Source organism: Neovison vison, chromosome 13 (assembly GCF_020171115.1).
Source record: "Neovison vison isolate M4711 chromosome 13, ASM_NN_V1, whole genome shotgun sequence".
Classification (NCBI taxonomy): Eukaryota; Metazoa; Chordata; class Mammalia; order Carnivora; family Mustelidae; genus Neogale; species Neogale vison.
This window is the reverse complement of record NC_058103.1, coordinates 21,011,273-21,030,564: the sequence shown is the minus strand read 5'-3', so window position 1 is coordinate 21,030,564 and position 19,292 is coordinate 21,011,273. Positions and strand designations below refer to the sequence as shown.

The window sequence follows — 19,292 nt, the reverse complement described above, 5'->3', positions numbered from 1 at the left end:
CAAGGAGCAAATGCAGGAGTGGCCCCAGTTGCCTTTTTTTTTTTTTAAAGATTTTATTTATTTATTTGACAGAGATCACAAGTAGGCAGAGAGGCAGGCAGAGAGAGAGGAGGAAGCAGGCTCCCCGCCAAGCAGAGAACCTGATGCGGGGCTCCATCCCAGGACACTGGGATCATGACCTGAGCCGAAGGCAGAGGCTTTAACCCACTGAGCCACCCAGGTGCCCACCCCCCCCAGTTGCCTTTATATCCAATGACTCGCTGAGGGATTTTGTGTTTCCAATCTTTATAATTCTAGGCTCTGCAGGGAACTACAAGCAATGACTCCCACCTGGGTATTTGGGACTTCTTATATCCAGGGACCAGTAGACTAAAGGAGGAGTTACTATCTGGATAAGAGTAACTTATCCTGATCAATGGGAAGAGATAGGTCCTCTGTGACCCAATCACAGTAGGGAGGAATATATGTGGAATTCATGTAAGCCACTTGGGCATGCCATAACCCTTGCTCAATTATGACTAAAATGAACAATCGCAGCAATGCCCACCTGCAGATAGTATAGTTAAAATGGGTTCAGACCCCTCAGAAATAAGGGATTGGATCATACCAGCAGATAAGGCATCAAGGCCAACAGTGGTAAAAACCAAGTATGAGGGGGAATTTAGAGTGGATAGTGGAGAAAGACATAAGCACCGGTTGTGGCCCTAACATCAACTACAGCAATAGGGACCAGAGTTCATCCCCCAGCCTCTCTTTTAAATTCCTGCTGCAAGACTGACCCATTGGAATCCTGGTTGCTCAGCTTGCCAAATATGTGGGGAAGTAGATCATAGCACAAGGGGTGGGCTGAGGCAGCCATGAAGGCGAGCCCCCTATTCAGTAACACACTTCCATTGAATCTGTAGGTTGCTTTGGGTAGTATGGACATTTAAAAAAAATTATTTATTTAATTATTTGACAGAGATCACAAGGAAGCAGAGAAGCAGGCAGAGAGAGAGAGGAGGAAGCAGGCTCCCCGCTGAGCAGAGAGCCCGATGCGGGGCTCGATCCCAAGACCCTGGGATCATGACCTGAGCCGAAGGCAGAGGCTTTAACCCACTGAGCCACCCAGGCGCCCCTAGTATGGACATTTTAATAATATTGATTCTTTAAGTCCACGAGCATGGACTATCTCTCCATTAGTTTGTGTCATCTTCAATTTCATCAATGTCTTATAGTTTTCAGAGTACATGTCCTTCACCTCCTTGGTTAAGTTTATTCCTAGGTATTTTATTCTTTTTAGTATAATTGTAAATGGAATTGTTTTCCCAATTTCTCTTTCTGCTACTTCATTATTAGTGCATAGAAACACTACCAATTTCTGGGTATTGACTTTGTATCCTGCAACTTAACTGAATTTAAGAACTATAGGGGCGCCTGGGTGGCTTTGTTGGTTAAGCATCAGCCTTTGGCTCAGGTCAAGATCTCAGGGTCCTGAGATCAAGCCCAGCATTGTGTTACCTGCTCAGCAGGGAGCCTGCTTCTCCTTCTTCCTCTGCCACTTCTGCATGTGCTCTCTCTCTCTCTCAAATAAGTAAAATTTATAAAAAGAACTATACTCAGCTTAAAGAAAATGTTTTAAAAAGAATGCAATTGATGCTAAGATGCAAAGGGTGCACCCAGCACTCCTAATTGGCTCATATCTCAGTATCTGCCCTCATTGTGCAACAGCTGCCCTACCTCCTAGGCTGATCAGAGATGCACTTTGAGGCACCAGGCAATCAAGGAATTCAATGTGGTGGAATCAGAGGGAAGTGGTCATCACTGCAAAAGCAACCATCGGTTCAATCCAGGAAAGGATCTAAAAATGTCAGCTGTATTTTGCAATAAAGGTTGTTAGTGACTTTGGCAAGAGCCTTTTCAGTTGAGTAATGGGAACAGAAGCCAGATTGCAGTAAGTGAATGGAAATAAAAACTTCAAGAGAGCAACTTGAGAAAGGTCTTTATGAACATTGCGCTGCAAAGAAAAGGAGACAGGGAAGCAGCCATGGCAGATGGACTAAGACTAAGAGAACCATGGAGGAATTTTGTTTTAGCAGGAAGAGACCTGAGTGTGTTTAGACAACAGTGGAAAGAATCTGGGAGAGGAGAAAGAGGGAAAAAGTCAAAGAAGGGGGTGAGGAGAAGAGGGAGCAGGGATGCAGGTGAGGACAGTTCTCTTGCATTGTTGGAAGAGTCGAGGACAAGAGGATGGGTGCAGATGATTTTAAATTGCTTAGTTTTGTAGCTTTGATTGTTTTTACAATCTAATTTTCTCAAAATCCCTGTGGATAAATCTGTGTTCCCCCAAATATTTGATAAAGTATAACCTCCCATATTCTTACTCTGTTGAAGGATAAAGTCTATCCCTAAATAACGAAGATCACCTTGTACACTTGAACAATTACTTCTTTGGGCTTTGCAACAGTTCTCCAAAGTAGAACAGAGCGATCCTACAATTTCATTTCACAGATACAAAAGATGAGACACAGAAAGATTTAAGTGCCTTGATAAAATGCTCATCAACAATTTCCCTATTAAGTTTGACCATGACTTTAGCTGACTTAACTTCATTCAAGATATTTCCCCTCCCTCTGTTGCTATTGAAAATGAAGATACTGGATATGAAATTAAAAGAATTCATAGGGGCATCTGGGTGGCTCAGTAGGTTAAAGCCTCTGCCTTCAGCTCAGGTCATGGTCTCAGGGTCCTGGGATCAAGCCCTGCATCAGGCTCCCTGCTTAGCGGGGAACCTGCATCCCTCTCTCTCTCTCTCTCTGCCTGTCTCTCTGTCTACTTGTGATCTCTCTCTCTGTCAAATAAATAAAATCTTAAAAAAAAAAAAAAAGAATTCATAGCCCCTCCAAGTCACCCTGGGTCTTTTTAGTCATGAGATACATACTTTATATAAAATGCCAAGTTTCTTACAAGTAAAAGGAATTCTTTGTAAGTACCTTAGAACTTCTATTGTCACAGAACTGAATCAGACAGAACCTTAATAGGTTCTTTCATGCTTCATAGCACACATTTCAGAGTTTCTGGCTTTGTTGTTTTAGATTCCAGGGATTGAGAATGATTGTGAAATGGCAACTTGGTTATGCTACATAAGAAGGTCAGCCAAGCATTAAATAGGGGCATCTGGAGAGTTTGGAAATCCTAACAGGTTTTCCAGCCAAACTGACACAGAACAGAGAGATCCTTACAGATTTATGGGCCCTCCTGGGACAGAAGACCCCCCCCCCAACCCGCCGCAACTCCCAGCTAGAATTTCAGTCACTTTACTCTACTGACAGGAACTCCCCAGGGATGAGCATCTCTGGAAGAAGATAAGCAATCTTAAAAATATTTAAAATGTGCTTTTTGCACAGTGGACAAGTGTTTGGTCTTAATAGCTGTGCAATCATTAAGCCAGACAGCTGCTGAATGGTCCGTGTTGGAAGTGTGCCCTCTGCAAATCAATGCAATACCCACACCAAGGGTTAAATCAGACCAGGTCTCCCACATGCTTGGACCCACTCCTGCATTTGTGATCCTAGTTAACTGTGATCAGGCTTTATTCTGGTTTACCAGGTATTTCACGTACACACTAATAGCATCACTTCACATGATCCCCCACGACGACTCCTCCATGATGTGGGCATAACAGATCTCACTCGTTTGGTCATCCTGTGAGTTGTGCAAACAGATTCTACCACACAGTGAGTTGGTGGAGAGTTAGAATTTGACCACTCATCTTCTATCTCCAAGTGCCAAAGTGGATTGGGAAGAAACAGCTGAGAAGTCAGCTCCAGGAAGCCTCAGGGGTCTTTTTTTTTTTTTTTTTCATTTAACCTTTTTTTTTTTGTTCTTAGCAAATTTTCTTTGTTGGCATTTTGGTTAAATTGTTAAATGGAGCTCTAAGATATAGAAGCCAATATGATTGTAATAAATACCATTACAATTGGGATATTGTTTGAGTTCTGCAACTCACCTATAACAGAGAAAAGCCCTTTGCATAAGTACTGGCTTTTAAAATGGTAAAACAATAATGGATAATGGCTCATGCATTGCTATTAAGTCAGTTCCTTCTAGAAGCATTGACTAAGATTGCCGTGGGCTCCAGAAGGGATAAGCACATGGTGTTGCTCAGCCCACTGGTTAGAAACACTCTCCTTCATAAGATGGGTACTCTCAAAACCTTTTGACATGGGAAAGTGGTTTTGTAGCTCTAAGACTCTGAGAATAACTATGAGAATTTTTGACATTCCAAAGACATTCTAAGATGTAAGGCATTTAGACATGGAGTGGGACTGTTCTCTACAAGAGGGTGCTAGAAATGGACCTCCAGTGAAAAGTTCTGAAAGTACATAAAGCTTGACCTATTTACATCTCTTCTCCCATTGGGCCACTTGTCTGATGGCCCACATTCTCTCTATTCCTGCAATGTGGATGAAACATGAAAACATGTGCAAGGAACCAGGCATACAGGTCACATGTTGTATGATTCCATTTATATAAAATGTCCAGAATAGGTAAATCCATGAAGACTGAAATCAGATTAGTGTTTGCCAGGGGATATGGGAAGAGGAAGAATGGGGAGTGATGGATTAATCAGTACAGATCTCCTTTAGAGATGATGAAATTAGTTTGGAACTAGAGTTGATGGTTGTACAACATTGTGAATGTACTAAATGCCCCTGAATAGTACATTGTATGAATTTTGTCATACAATGGGGGAAGGGGTGGGAAGGGAAGGAAGAAAAAGGAGGGGAAGAAACCAGATTTAAGAAGATAGTTATATAGTAGAGAGAGCCTTGGATTTGGAGCTATGGCTTCTGAGTTTGAATATTCTTTCATTTACTGGCTGTGACATTAAAGATAATGTCTGGGTCTCAGAGTCCTCATCTCAAGTAGAACCAAACAGAGCTATTATGAGTTCCAAAAGAGCTATCATATATGAAAACACATAGCAAGGGGTCCTGTGTGGCTCTGTTGGTTAAGCGTCTGCCTTCGGCTTGGGTCATGATCCCAGTGTCCTGGGCTCAAGCCCCATGTTAGGCTACCTGCTCAGTGAGGAGTCTGCTTCCCCTTCTCCCTCTGCCTCTCCACCTGCTTGTGCTCCCCCTAGCTCCACCGGTCAAATAAATAAATAAACAAAATTTAAAAAGAAAAAAGAAACACATAGCATGGGGCTGGTCACAGAGTTGACACAGTACATAATTAAGGGAAAAAAAATCCCAACAGTGACATATTTTAAGGCAGTACACAAAACCCATTTGGTTCACATTATAGTTCAACTTGTGATTATGTAATAGAAATAACAGATTAATAATTCATAGGAGATGATTATGGCAATTTTCAGAAATCCAAATACTCTAAAGAACTAGGTGTTTTTGTAATTGTGGTTTATAGTTTATTATTTTGGCATCAAGGTGTTAGTTTAAACCTAAAAATTAATGCTATGGTAAATTCTTCACTCCTGGACTGTGTTTGAATTACACCAAAAGTAACTATTTCATCAATTTATGATGCAGATTTTTGAAAGAAAAAAAACAGCTCTGAAATGAGAAATCCACTGATTGAAAGGGAGGCTGGATCCCTTTAAGGAAATTTTTTCAGTGTCACCCCAGAGATGACTCTCAACAACCAGGTGGACAAGGTGACTCATTCCTGTGGATGTCTCCCAGTGCTGGTGCAATGGTCATGAATGAAATGGCCATGGTGACAGGGATGGAAGTCCAGCACAGGCTCCTTTCCATCAAATCTCATTAAGATCCTGCCTCTGTGAGTGACCAAATTACCAGCAATAGGTCCCTACACTGCAAGGCAAATTTCCTCAAAGAGAATAGTCAGTCAATTGCTGGCAGTTTGGTTATACTGGAGCCTTTCTACCTGTTGAAAGTTGTAATTCATTTTAAAAAGAATTATTACTTTGGACTTGGGTTTGCCTTCTCTGACCTCCTTGCCTCCACTAGAGCCACTATTCAAGGGCGTATAGATGGCCTGAGCTACCAGTATGAAATCCTACACAGCACTGCAAGAACCAACCATTGCATACACCACAGCAGCACAACACTCAACTCAGAGACACGTTTCTTGGGACAGAAGGTACAATAAAGGGTGCATGACAATTGTATCCACTAATCTTACCATGTTCCTAATCATGAGTGCCTAATAGAATGGGAGAATGCCATTAAAGGCTCAGCTAAGGTTCTGACCTGGGTACAAAGCCTGCAGGGTTAGGGATCTGACCAAGGAAGTATACACACAGTACCAACAGCCAATATATGCTAGAATACCTATGGAGCTCCAATAGGACCTAGGGCTGTTGGTAGGATTGGCCCTTCTCACCATCACCACAGTGACTTCTATTTAGAATCTGAACTTCTTGTCTCTGTTCCTACCATATTAGAGGTCCTAGTTTCTGGGTAGAAAGATTACTTCCTCCATAGGGAGCCTGATGCTATAATGAGTACCTGGTCATTTGGGCTCATGATACCATAGACAAATGGGCAAATAAAGGAGTGTCTGTACCGAGGGGAATAAAAGAACCATGAGAAGCTAGGGCAGCCATCATACACCAGCAGTGAGGAGTATGTCTAGAGCCCAGGGATTTCAGCCCAGGCTCTTGGTTCCTCTTTGGCCAGTGACAATGGTGAGTGGGAAAGAGGGCAGCTACAGCTCATAAGGGCAAGGCAACCAAGGGTTTAGAACACTTGCAGTTGAAAGTCTGGGTCCTTCCACTAGGCAATCACTGGCCAAAGTCAAGCCAAGGGTAAGAGAAATCTAGAATTGGAGTTGAAGGGAGATATGACTACCAATTACAGTCTTGGGATCAGCCACAGCAGAGTAGACTTTAGCTTATTTCCTTATGTAGGCCCTCTTGCATTAATTTCTTTGCAAAGTTTGCATTTTGGAGGGAGCTCTGTGGCAGTTTGGACTTGTGTCTCCCCTCTTTCTCAGAGAAGACATAAGGGCATCTTGTTTTTACAAAATAGAAGGTATCATATTTTAACATGAGAGCTAGATATAATGGAGAGCTTGGCAAGATCTGACTGGTTCAAAGGATAAACTACATTGGAGACCTTTTAATATAACACTTGAGATACTCTCAGCCTTACCTGTCCTATCGCGCCACACTGAGGCCACCACATCTGTGTGAGTGTTGACTAGCTCCATCCATGTGCAACTGACAGATCTGCATCTCAGCCCTGCCTTATGCTCTGCTTATCTTTCACCCTGGGTATTTCTGTTACCATCCAGAACCCCATCAACCATGCACAAGAATCCTGGAAGGGTGGAGGTACCACTCTGATCTGTGGGGTGGGGGAGAGTGGACAAGAACTCATGGATAAAAGAAGAAGGGTCCAAGATGTATGTCGTTCTCAGGTGGTCCAATGGGATCAGCAACCCTTTGCCTCTAGTAGCAGCAAACTCTCCTTCCCTCCCTGCTTTACTTCCCCAACTTACCCTTCCGCTCCCTGGAATCACAGTCCCCAGAAAGAATTCCCACACCCACTCTGCTTTCTGGAGAATCCAGGCTGAGACATTACTGGCTCCTTTCTTTCCCTTGGACTCCACACATTCTGTGAGGAAATCCTGTTGGCTTTGCCTTCATCATAAATCCGGGACTCAACCATTTTTCACCCCCTTCTCTGGTAGTAAGCTGGTTGGAGCTCTTGTCATTTCTCACCTCATTAACAAATAAGAGTAGCCTGGGTGCTTCTAGTAAAATGTAGGTCGTTTCATGTAATTTTGGGGGCAGGGCTCAGCATCCTTAATACTTCTTACCTCACTCGGGAAAAAATGTACATATATAACATAACTTTTTATATTTATATATTTATATTTTTTATTATATTTGTATTTTTAATGCCTTATAATGATCTACAAAATACAAATGCTCTGTCCCCCATAACTACTCTGATATCATTTCCTACAACCCTCTCTTGCTTCAGGCACACTTCTCTCCTCTCATTTAAACTTGCTCCTCCCATCCCCCTGACTGTTGGTCTTTGCATTTATTCAGAATTTTCTTCCCTGACCCCAGATGTCAGCCCAGCTTAATATTTCTGGCTCCTTCAGGTCTTTCCTCAAATGTTACTTTCTCCATGAGGCCTTCTCTGACCATCTAAAAGGCAACCCCCAGCCTTCCTTCTCCCTGTCCCTTCCTTTATTTTTCTCCATTATACTTATCACCATCTGATATTCTACGTTTTATTACTAATTTTGCTGGCTATTTCCCCCTGCTAGAAGCAAGTCATTTATTTTATCTCTCTAATACCTAGAATATTACTTGCATATATTAGGTGATCAATAAATATTGGTTAAGGAAAAAAAAAGAAGAAGAAAGGAAGGAGCAAACACTAACCACAATAAAACGCCACCTGTCTAGAGTAAGATTTCCTGTTATTGCAAATCTCTGTATCATGGCTGCCTGCTCAGAAATAATTGGAAAGGGTGTTGAGAGGGAAACAGAGCAGCCACAAAGCCCACAAAGACTTTGTCACAGGAGAACCCCTCATCTGTGCCCTCCCTTTAGATCCTTTATTTATTGTCATATACAGATCTTTGCCCTAAAGTTAGCCTTCTAGTTTCCCAGCTCATAAAAAGATTAAAATAACAAAATATAAAGTGACAGTAGCTGGCAATAAGAAAAGACAGTTTCAATCCCTCTCTGGAGTTGAGTAATTACGATAATACTCGGGTGTGGGTAAAATTAAGCTAATGCCTGCAAAAATGTTAGCCAAAAGCTTCATGTATCATATAAATACAGAGATCATGTTTTTGAAAGAAAAACTGGGACACAAGGAGCTCTTTCCAGGTGCAAAAGGGGTGTGGGAAGTTTAGTTAAAATGATGATGATAAAATATTTGAATTTCTGGAATGTTCTGATGGCAAAATATTTTAAATAGGGTTGTACCAGAAAAATCCAGGTTGGATTTACATGTCACTAACATGTCAGAGAACATTAATAAGATGCTTTAAAAATCACAAATGCCTGCTTTGTAATTCTAAGAAAAGGATTTGCTTTGAAAATTTTTAGAACACCCTACATATTCTTAAGGAATCATACAGAAATGAAGCAAAGTAAGTACAGTCTGACATCAAAATGGAACACTTCAAAATCTAATTTGTATCCCTGAACAAATGGAACCATTTTTCCAACACTTAAAATTTCCTTCAATTATTTTTAATTGCAGTAATGAAGGGCAAAAGAATAATTAAGCATGTCAGACAGATTCAGTGAGAATAGAAATAGGGTTGGTAGAAAGGATTTAATGTGAGATATGAGGCATAAGACACTTGCAAAATCTCTTTTTAAATGACTAACTTGAAGAATAGGCACATTTGGTGAATTTCTATGAGAAGAGCCTATTGATGGGACAGGCTCAATGTGAGGCATAAAAATGTAATCATAGTACTGTATTCAGGAGAAAAAAAAATATCACATTCAAAGGTCAGGAAGTTCTGGTTTATTTTTTTAAATATATGTTTTAGTGTTCTTTGTAACAAAATAAAAATATTAAGTCATAGTTAATACCGAAGTATACTTCTTACACAAAAAGTAAAGTTATTCCAAAAGATAATTCTTAATTTTGGAGACTGTCATGGACACCTTTAATAATCTTAGGGAAGTTACAGATTGTCTCAGCAGTGCCCTAAGGTACCTGTCTACAAATTTTCATTTAATTGCATATTTCCAGGACAACCATGGACTGCTAAGGAAGGCCATGAACTTACAGTTAATGACTCTTAGTCTGAAGGGTAGTTTATTTACTAGTGTCTCAGGTAGCCAGGAAAAATATTAAACAAAGGTAGAATTTCATCTACTTTAACAGGGCAATAAAACTCAAAGACTTTGAAAAAAAAATGAAATGGTTTGAAGAACCCAATGGAATGATTAAAAAAAAGGGCCTCGGACCCTCATCAATGCATTCATTTATTGAACAAGTATTTACTGGCAACTAATCATATGCCAGGCTCTTTCTGGGCATTTAGGATACATAACTGAACAAAGCAAACAAAATCAAACCAAAACAAAAATCCTGCCCTGTGGGGAAAGAGATAAATACAAAATATAAAAACAAACAAATTATGTCATATATGAAAAGGTGCCAAACTCTATGGATTTGTTTTTTTAAAGTAGAAGTGATAACTTCTATTTTTCTTTTATTCTTTTAAAGATTTTATTTATTTGAGAGAGATAATGAGTAGTGGAGGCAATGGTGAGTTAGAGGCAGAGAGAGAAGCAGACTCCCTGCAGAGAGGGGAGCTGGATTTGGGGGAGCCTGGCTGTGGGTCTTGAGCCTAGGACCCTGGGATCATGACTGAGCTGACAGAGCCACCAAGGTGCCCCAGGAATGCTAACCTTGAAATAGAGTGATTATGAAAGCCTTATTGAGAAGATACTATTTGAACAAAAACCCGAAGGAGGTGAGAAGATTAGCCATGGGGACATCTGGGAAAATAAGATTTGAGGCACGGATAAGAATCTAATGTGGAAAGCCTGATGAACATGAGGAACAGCAAGGAGGCCAATGGAGTAAAAGATGAACTATGAGTGAGAGTAATAAAAAAGAAAAAGAAAAAAAAAAAAAAAAGAAGGTCTGAATCATGTAAAGCCTTTGGGACCTCTGTAAATACTCTGGTTTTTTTCCTTAAGATAACTAGGAAGCCTGTTGGAAGGTTCTGAGTAAAGGAGGGGCATGGCCTGACATACATCTCTCTGACAGACAGATCTCTCTGTCTGTTGTGTGAAGACTAGCCTGTGGAGGTCCAGCAAGGGTGGAAGCAGGAGACCTGCTACGTGGCTCCTGGAATAAGTCAGAAGGGAAGACACAGGTATTTTAAGAGAGCCAAAGAAATACAAAATTCAGCTGACACTCTGAAGGAAGTTCACTACCATCTACTGGGGGTTGCAGATTTTGAGATGATACCAAGAGACCCCTGTTTAAGTTACTGACTCCCAGTTATGATGACAATAAACAAGTCTCAGAACGTTCCAGCATGTCCCATAGGCCTCTGGATTCAATGGTCTATTAGTAAGACCTATTAGCAATTTATTTTCCAATTTGAGACAGCTTTGAGAGTGAAAGGAAGGCTATTAATTACACCTGGATAACAGTTATAAGAGGAGGTGCCTTTTAGATAGGACAAACCTAACTATAAGGAATCCTAACTATAAGGAACTTAGGAAGCCATGGATGGTACCATCAAGAACTGGAGTTCGTACATGGTAGAGTTCATAAGAACCCTGCTTGCTTAATGAATAAACATCTTTTGGCTTGGGAAAATGTAGAATTAAAAATAGAAATGAAAATATACATCAGACCTGTAATTAAACTGTGATGAGTTTAAGAACACTTAATAGGGGCGCCTGGGTGGCTCAGTTGGTTAAGTGTCCATGACTCTTGATTTCCACTTGGGTCACCATATCAGAGTGGTGAAATGGAGACCTGCATTGGGCTCCACACTCAGCAGGGAGTCTATTGGAGATTCTCTCTCTCCCTATCCCTCTGCCCCTCCCCTCCTGTCTAATACATACATACATATATATATATATATATATATATATATATATATATATATATGTAGAAACAGAACAGTCAATATATATTTTGGTATTTTGAGTATTTCTGTTATTTAAACTTGGCCTATTGGAATATATAATAGATGGGCCTTGCAGTTTCAATTCAAAATGTATAACTGAGTAATTTATTTCGACTTCTGATTTAAGTTGAAAAGGAAATTATTTTTTACTGAGTTCATTTGTGGAGTGTTTACTGGCAGCTAGTAACTTTTCTAAGCATTTTATATGTACTATAAGGGAAAAAATTGTGTTTCAGTGGAAAATTATGCATTGACTAGAGCATACTCTTCCAAGATTCTGAGTCTGATTCTATGGGAGCTCTTCTACAATTCTGTAGATTGTAGGTAATTGATAGCAATGCAAATTAATTTTGTCTATAGAATGACAAATTCTGTCCTGTCTGGTAGAGCTTCAAGTGACTCTCTGATCATGAAAGAAGTTACTTTTGCCTCCATTAGCACATTCACTTCAATACTCTTCATCATAAATGTCCATTTTGTGGATTCTTCTTAAACATAATTGCAACATTTTGCCAGTTTCTTCACTATAGTGGGTTGAATAGTGTCTCCCCTCCAATTCACATCCACCTGGACCTCAGAATGTGACCTTATTTGGACATAGGGTCTTTGTAGGTATAATTAGTTAAGTAGATATCATCCTTGATTAGGGTGTGCCCTATACTCAATGATTGGTATCCTTATAGGAAGTGGGGAGGACACACGGAAACAAAGACACACAGAGAAGGCCATGTAAGTAGGAGTCATGCCGCCACAAGCCAAGGAAAACCAAGGATGGCAGTGATCAGAAGCTAGGAAGTGACAAGGAAGGATTCTTTCCTTGAGAGTGTGAGGTTAACAAAGCCTTGTCAGCACCTTGATTTCAGACTACAGAATACCACAACTGTCATGGCAACTTTAGGAAACTAGAACACTTAGAGTTAAATAAAATCTTTAATGTGTTCAATTTATTGCTGTAGGAGAATCGTGATTTTACCTTTCTTTGAAAATTGTCCTTTAACACCATTAACTCATTTATACATCCCAGCAATTGAATGAGGCAAATACTATTATTATCCTTATTTTACAGATGAAGAAACTGAGGTACAGAGCAAGTATGTAATATTCCTGATGGGGTCTAGAATATGCTCTCCCAAAACATGACACCTTGGCATATTGAATAGTTTAACGTGAAAGAAGCTGGGAACTAGTAGGTGCAGATGACTATCTGACCTTCCCCTAGAGCAGAGCACAAGACCTTCACAGAAGAGGAGACTTCCCTATACCCCTATACCCCTTCCCTATACCCAGAGGAAAGGAGCATCCTTATCTCAAAGACCAAAGGAAAACAAGAGGAACCTGAAGTGACAGAGCTTGTTGTTTCCCCCAGTTTTCCACACTTATATTATATTATACCCTCTTCTTGCCCTACCACATTATTTCATGACTTCCCACTCTTTATCATACCTTATATAAAAACACTTAGGTTGAATCACTTCTTTGGGTCTTTGTTTCTCTATCAGGACCTCTGAGTCCTCATTCTGTGTTCACACAAAACTTATACTAAATACATTTGTATGCTTTTCTCTTGTTAATCTTTGTTGTTGTTGTTGTCACCAGGGGCTCTAACCAAGAATTTAGAAGAATAGAAGGCAAAATATTTTTCCCTTCTCTACATTCCCAAAATCATGCTTAGGAAATGGTAGAGCAAGGCATTCAACCAAGAGGATCTCACTCCAGAAAGAACACTCTTCACCACTTGACTCTCTTGCCCCAATAAACAGCACTGGGATATCTAAAAACCTTAGCATTCCTGGTACTTATAAAACTTAATGTAATGGATTTTCTAGAATTTTCTAAGTACTTGGAAAGCACATTTGAGGGCTTTAAAGAAAATATACTAAGTCTGTACTTAAAGTATGTATTATTTTCTTAAATTATTTATTAAAATATTATTACATTATAAAATCTTCCTTGAAGTAATTATTATTATTAATTAAATTTCAAACAAAATAATACATACATGGAAAACTGAAAAAAGAACTAGTCTTTACATGCACTACTACTTTAATGAATCAAATATTTGTTTTTAAAACAAGTTACCCTCAATAACTCTTTTTTGGGGGGGGTGAGGCACAAAAGCTGCCCCCACCGACATAAGAATTCACCTTGACCTGTATTGTGTTACAAAGAAAGTGGTAACATATTTTTGTCCCAAATGAATAAATCCAACTCTTTCACTGTTCAGATGAGAATTCTTCAAAGCTCTTCAAATGAGCAGTTCCATCCCCTGGAGCACCACTTTCTTACCCTCCACTCCAACCTGCGACTCCCTATGTCCCTTACTGGTTCAGGATATAGCTCAAAACCCTCCCTGAACCCAAGTTTAAGTCAGTTCCCACACCCATTCCCACCAAGTATACTCTCAGCATATTAACACAATTCTAATTATATGTTTATGTGATTATTTGATTAATATTCAGCTTCCACACTAGATTGTAAGATCCCCGAGGACAGGGACATGTTGATGTTATTCTCCACCAAATCTAGAGCATTTAGTACAGTGTCTGGGACATAGCCAGTGTTTAATAAATATTTGCAGAATGAAGGAAGTGATGAACAATGTTGAAGGCATATAGTCCCTCTTTAGTGGAAAATTCCCCATTGTATGGGTGTGTACTCTTAGAAGGACCTAGTTCTTCACCTCCCACTACAGACACCCAAAGTCGGGGAACAGAGACCTCCCCATCTCCTACCCCTTTGCCCCCACAGCTAGGACACAGCAGGTAACCTATGGCAGACAATCAGATGCTCCCATCTAGGATATCACTTTCTGGCTGGTGATTCAAAGTGGCAGGAACAGTTGAGAAATTACGGAGGGCAGCAAACAGACAGTCCAGCAGCTACAGACTAAGGTGCCCAGCACCACAGATGTCCAGTGGCTTGTAGTTGTGGTGTTGTCTATGGGGTTGTTCCAACCAGATGGTTGGCTCTGGCTCCAACTCCCTGCCAGCCCTGGGCCCTGGCTTCTTTTGAAAGCCTGGATCTACACTAATTCTGTAAATTACATGTTATTGTTTCAGAACATTTATTCCCTCCTTAAGCCAGACAGAATGGGTTTTCTGTTACTTTCCATCAAAACCATTACACACACAGAGGATAAAAAGAGAATAAATCATGGAATCTACAAGCATGAAGTGATGCCACCTTTAAGACACAAAATATTGGGCTGTATTTGGCAAGCATGTAGGGGCTAAAGCAGAGGGCTTCTCTTTAGGTTGGAAATCAAGTGTTACTCAGGTTATGACTACTGATTGTGACAAAACAGTTGTGAAATATGAGATAAATCCACATTTCCCTAAGCGTGGAAAACAGGTATGACGTGAGATTATTTTAGGTGGAATGCCCACATGGCATGAAACAATATTGAATCAAACAGAGAAAAAGTGATTCCCTTTTCCATGGTTTTTCAATTCTGATACCATCAAGGACAGCAAGTTGAATTGGTATCTCTTTAATAACATACCCTTTAAAAAAAAAAAAGATTTTATTTATTTTCTTTATTTCGACGGAGAGAGAAACAGCCAGAGAGCACAAGCAGAGGGATTGGCAGAGGGATAAGCAGGCTCCACACTAAGAAGGGAGCCCGAAGCAGGGCTCAATCCCAGGCCTCCGGGATCTTGACTGGAGCTTTCAGCTCCAGTTGGTGGCCCAACTCTCTGGGCCACCCAGGCGCCCCTAATATTTCTCTAACACTTATCACTCTTCCCTTTTAACGAAAGAAAGTCAGCCTCAGGCTTAGAACGTTCACAGGCAATAGTCATGAGCTAGAATATAATTACATTTGTGTTTTCAACATATTTAGCTTTCTGGATTATCTCCTTTTTATAGCAAATCATGCTGACTTCCCATTTATTGTCATGACATAAAATTTCTAAGTATATTTCTTTCAGATAAAGAAGTGAACGACTTAGGGCGCCTGGGGGGCTCAATGGGTTAAGCCTCTGCCTTCGGCTCAGGTCATGATCCCAGGGTCCTGGGATAGAGCCCCGCATCATCATCATCATCATCATCATCATCATCATCATCATCGGGCTCTCTGCCCAGCAGGGAGCCTACTTCCCTTCCTCTCTTTCTGCCTGCCTCTCTGCCTACTTGTGGTCTCTCTCTGTCAAATAAATAAATAAAAATCTTAAAAAAAAAAAAAGAAGTGAACCACTTAAAGATAACAAGTGAATAATAACACAGATGGAACACAGGGCAAAAATTCTGAAGATGATGAGTGAGTGTCTTTTGTTTAGAAAAAAGAAACTGGGCTGATCCATGAAATAGAGTCACAGATGCAAAAGGCAAGGAATGAAAGCAAAATCCAGAACCTGAAAAGAACAATAGCCACAATGGCGCCTTCATAAACATTTCTGAAGGAACAAGTATGTGATGGACAAACCATCACTCCACTGGAGTTGGAGAGAGTGGGAGGGGGAAGAGGTAGTGAATGCCACCATCATTAGCCTGAAAGTGGGTAGGTCAAAGGACAAGACAAGCAAGGCAGCACTTTCTTGAGGAAGAATCCATATAAATCCAGAATGACTGTCTAACCCCATCCTCCTCCTAATTCAGAGAAGGGATGGTCCTCTTGTGCACACAGGTAGCAAGTGGTAAATCTCTGAATGAGGCTCCATCTCGCTATCCTGGTTTTGAGGTAATATAATCTGTAATTATATGCCAACATTTAAATTTTTAGTTTTATTCTACTGGCTTAATTTCCCTTAAATCAGTAATTCTCCATTAGGAGGAACAATTTTTTTTTTTCAAACTACCTGTGTATCAAAGATTCTAGAATATTCCACTGGGGAGTAGGAATAGCAGTTCTCCCTTACTTCCTACCTAGTCAGAACCACTGTTAAAATAAGAGTGAATCATGCTCCCTTGTAGAGGGGGGAAGTAGAGAAGAAGGTTCAGAACCACTGTTCCAGTGAGTGTAACTGTCTCTCATCCATTTACCAAACCACGTGGCAAGTGTATGGGTGATGCAGAAAGGGACAATCTGTTTACGTTTCAGCACCATAATACATGGATAGAGGATAAGGCTTAGGGGGAAAAAAAAAATACTCTCAGCACCATTATAATTTGTAAAACAGGCCACAGTAATAAAGCACTGAGTTTCAGAAAAATGGTTACCACCCAGAACAGGTTTTTAATGACAAAGGTCTGGTTTGTTTCAGCAGGAAATGCCCTCTACAACCTAGATATCTTCTATTTTTCCCTCCCCCCTTCCCTCCATCCTCTCTTTTCCCATTCCCTCCTTCTTTCTGTTCTTTTTTCTTTCCTGCCCCTAACTTCCTATTCTTCTGAGTTCTTACATTTTTCTCTTCTTTCTTCTTCTTTCCTTCCTCCCTCCCTCTCTCTCTTTCTTTTTCTTTTTTTTTCTTCGTTCTTTTTTTTCTTTCTTCTTTCTTTCTCATGACCATACTGGGAAAAGCTGGGTGAGACCTGCTTTCATCCGAGAGCAGGGGGTTTCAGAGTGCAGCTCTGCGCTATTTCAAGTCTTAGCACCACAAATTATAAATTGCACGACATTGAACAAATTGCCTCACTTTTCATGCCTTAGTTTCCCCATCTACAAAACGAGAATAGTAAAATTATCTACTCGGTTGGATTTTGTGAGGGGAGTCAACAGGTGAGTCCATGTAAAGTGCTAAGGACGGGAATAAGCACAATGTAATTGTTGTCTTTACATACTTTACTTCTCTCAGAAGCTTTCCTTTGTCAAAAGAGCTCTACTGCCCCCCAAAGACTTGCAAGTCACTTTGCTACTGTTGCAGATGGCTGTGGCCATGGTCTAAATCAGCATGCCTTTTCACCCACGCTTTTCATCAATTTATTCTGTATCTCAGAATAACTTCATTCCCCAGAACACGGCCCCTTCCCTGCCCCTCATTGTTTTCAAAGTCTCCGTGATCCAGTGGATCCCCTCACTTGCATCAAAGACATCAGAACACACCTCATTGAACCCTCTCTTTTACCCAGAAAGGATCTTGGGTTTTCCCAAATAAATGATCTCACCTAATTTCACAGTTGGTGAGAGAGGGATGAAGAGAATGCAGGTGTCCTGACTCCTAGTCCATTGCTCTTCCTCCAACATTATCCTTTCTCCTCAACATTGGGCAGAACTATGAACAGGATGACTCCAAGTTCCTATCCATGGTCAGAGCCATTTCCCTCCATGACTTGAAATTCTGCCCCCTTTAAAGAGATCTCTGAAGGAGTGATGTCTCTGGCCTTTTATTCTCCCCATCACACAAAGGACAATCTGAGACTAGCATATTCATTTGTTCATTTATTCATTCAACAGGCTTCTGCTTGAGCTCAATTGAGGTCAGTTCTTGAGTTGCTTAATAGAAATATGTATTAATATACATTATTTATTAATATATAATATATATTATCATAATATTAGTGTTAATATCTCAAGTGCAAGTCAGAGTCAGCCAGGCCTAGGCAAAGTGAAAAACAGCAGCTCTTTAGAAAGCATAACTCTCACTTTCATCCTGTACCAAAGTTTTTTTTTTTTTTTACCTTTTCCTGTGTTACGAGTAACTAGGGTGTCAGCAATCCCAAATTTGGTCCATTGAGTTCTTACTCGTTGCGCAGGCGCACACACACACACACACACACACACCCATTCTCAAGCTTTCTGTGCAGTTCTGTCCACTTCTGCAGCTGCCCTTGGCCTCTTGATCCTACCCTCTTCTCTCCAAGGTACTCACAGAGTCTGCGTGCTGGGCGGCAGGCTGGGAATGCGGTGGATATGTTTGCAGGTGACTCTGAAGTCATCCTCCTGGTGGCACTCGCAGGGGGGAGACAGACATCCTTTCCCCGCCAGGGTACTGGGCAGGGCAAGAAGCAGCGCCAGGTGCAGCAGGGGCGTTGGCCTCATTTTCCAAGGGTCCCAAGGCTATTTCTTCATCCTCCACGATCGTCTTGGCTCTCTGCGGCTCAGGTTCCCGCAGGCTGAAGGACAGAGGGAGTGTGGGAGGAGAGAGGACTCGCTGGGGTTGTGACTTCAGCTCCCAAGAGGAAGCTGGAGAGGGGAAAAGAAGTGGCTCTTGAATGTTCTGTCTCCCTAGGCAACTGTCCACCCCAACAAGACTAATTGCTTCACTCTCGGTGCCCTGAGCCACGCAGCCCGCTCCGTCGGGTCCAGACACTCAACACCAGTCCGACTTGTCCCTTCTCCTTTCCACCCAGCCCCACGCCCTCCTCCCAGGAGTTCGCTCCAAAGCCTAGTTTAGACGCTACTTTGTCTCTAAACCCAGTGGCCCACGTTTTCCCGTGGGGAGCCTCCCGAGGGCACCGCCTGCCGGGACCACGTGCACGCACTCCAACCAGAGTAGGTCCCCGCACCTGGACTGTCCCAGGGCGGACGCGGATCCTGCAGAACTTCGGCTTCTCCCGACCTAAGAAGCCTCTGCGAAGAGTCGGAGGCGGGCGTACCCCGCCGGGCAGCCGGAGTGCGGCCGCAGCGGAGCGCGACACCCGGGGCAGGTCCTGGCTGCCCGCCCAGTTCAGCGCAAACCAGGACCCCGGGGCGCGAGCCGCCACAAGCACAGAAATCGCCGCGCGGACTCTCCCCCGGCTGCGCGCGGCTCCCGGGGCAGCCGAGGACTCTGCGAGGCGCGTCAGCAACTGCGCTCTGGGGCCAT

At 41.6% G+C, this 19,292-nt stretch overlaps 1 protein-coding gene across 5 annotated transcripts in view; it reads right to left on the bottom strand.

Moving 5' to 3' along the window:
• TSHR (thyroid stimulating hormone receptor) overlaps positions 1-19,035 on the bottom strand; it is a 163,029-nt gene extending 143,994 nt beyond the window's left edge. For 4 of the 5 annotated variants that reach the window (XM_044230779.1, XM_044230781.1, XM_044230783.1 and 1 more), the window contains exon 1: positions 18,357-18,835. In XM_044230779.1, the coding sequence (XP_044086714.1) occupies positions 18,357-18,526 (170 nt within the window). In that variant the 5' untranslated portion in view covers positions 18,527-18,835. Of the gene's footprint in view, positions 1-18,356; positions 18,836-18,993 lie in introns of those variants that run through there. The other variant, XM_044230780.1, reaches the window with a different exon arrangement.
• Between the last annotated feature and the right edge of the window lie 257 nt (positions 19,036-19,292).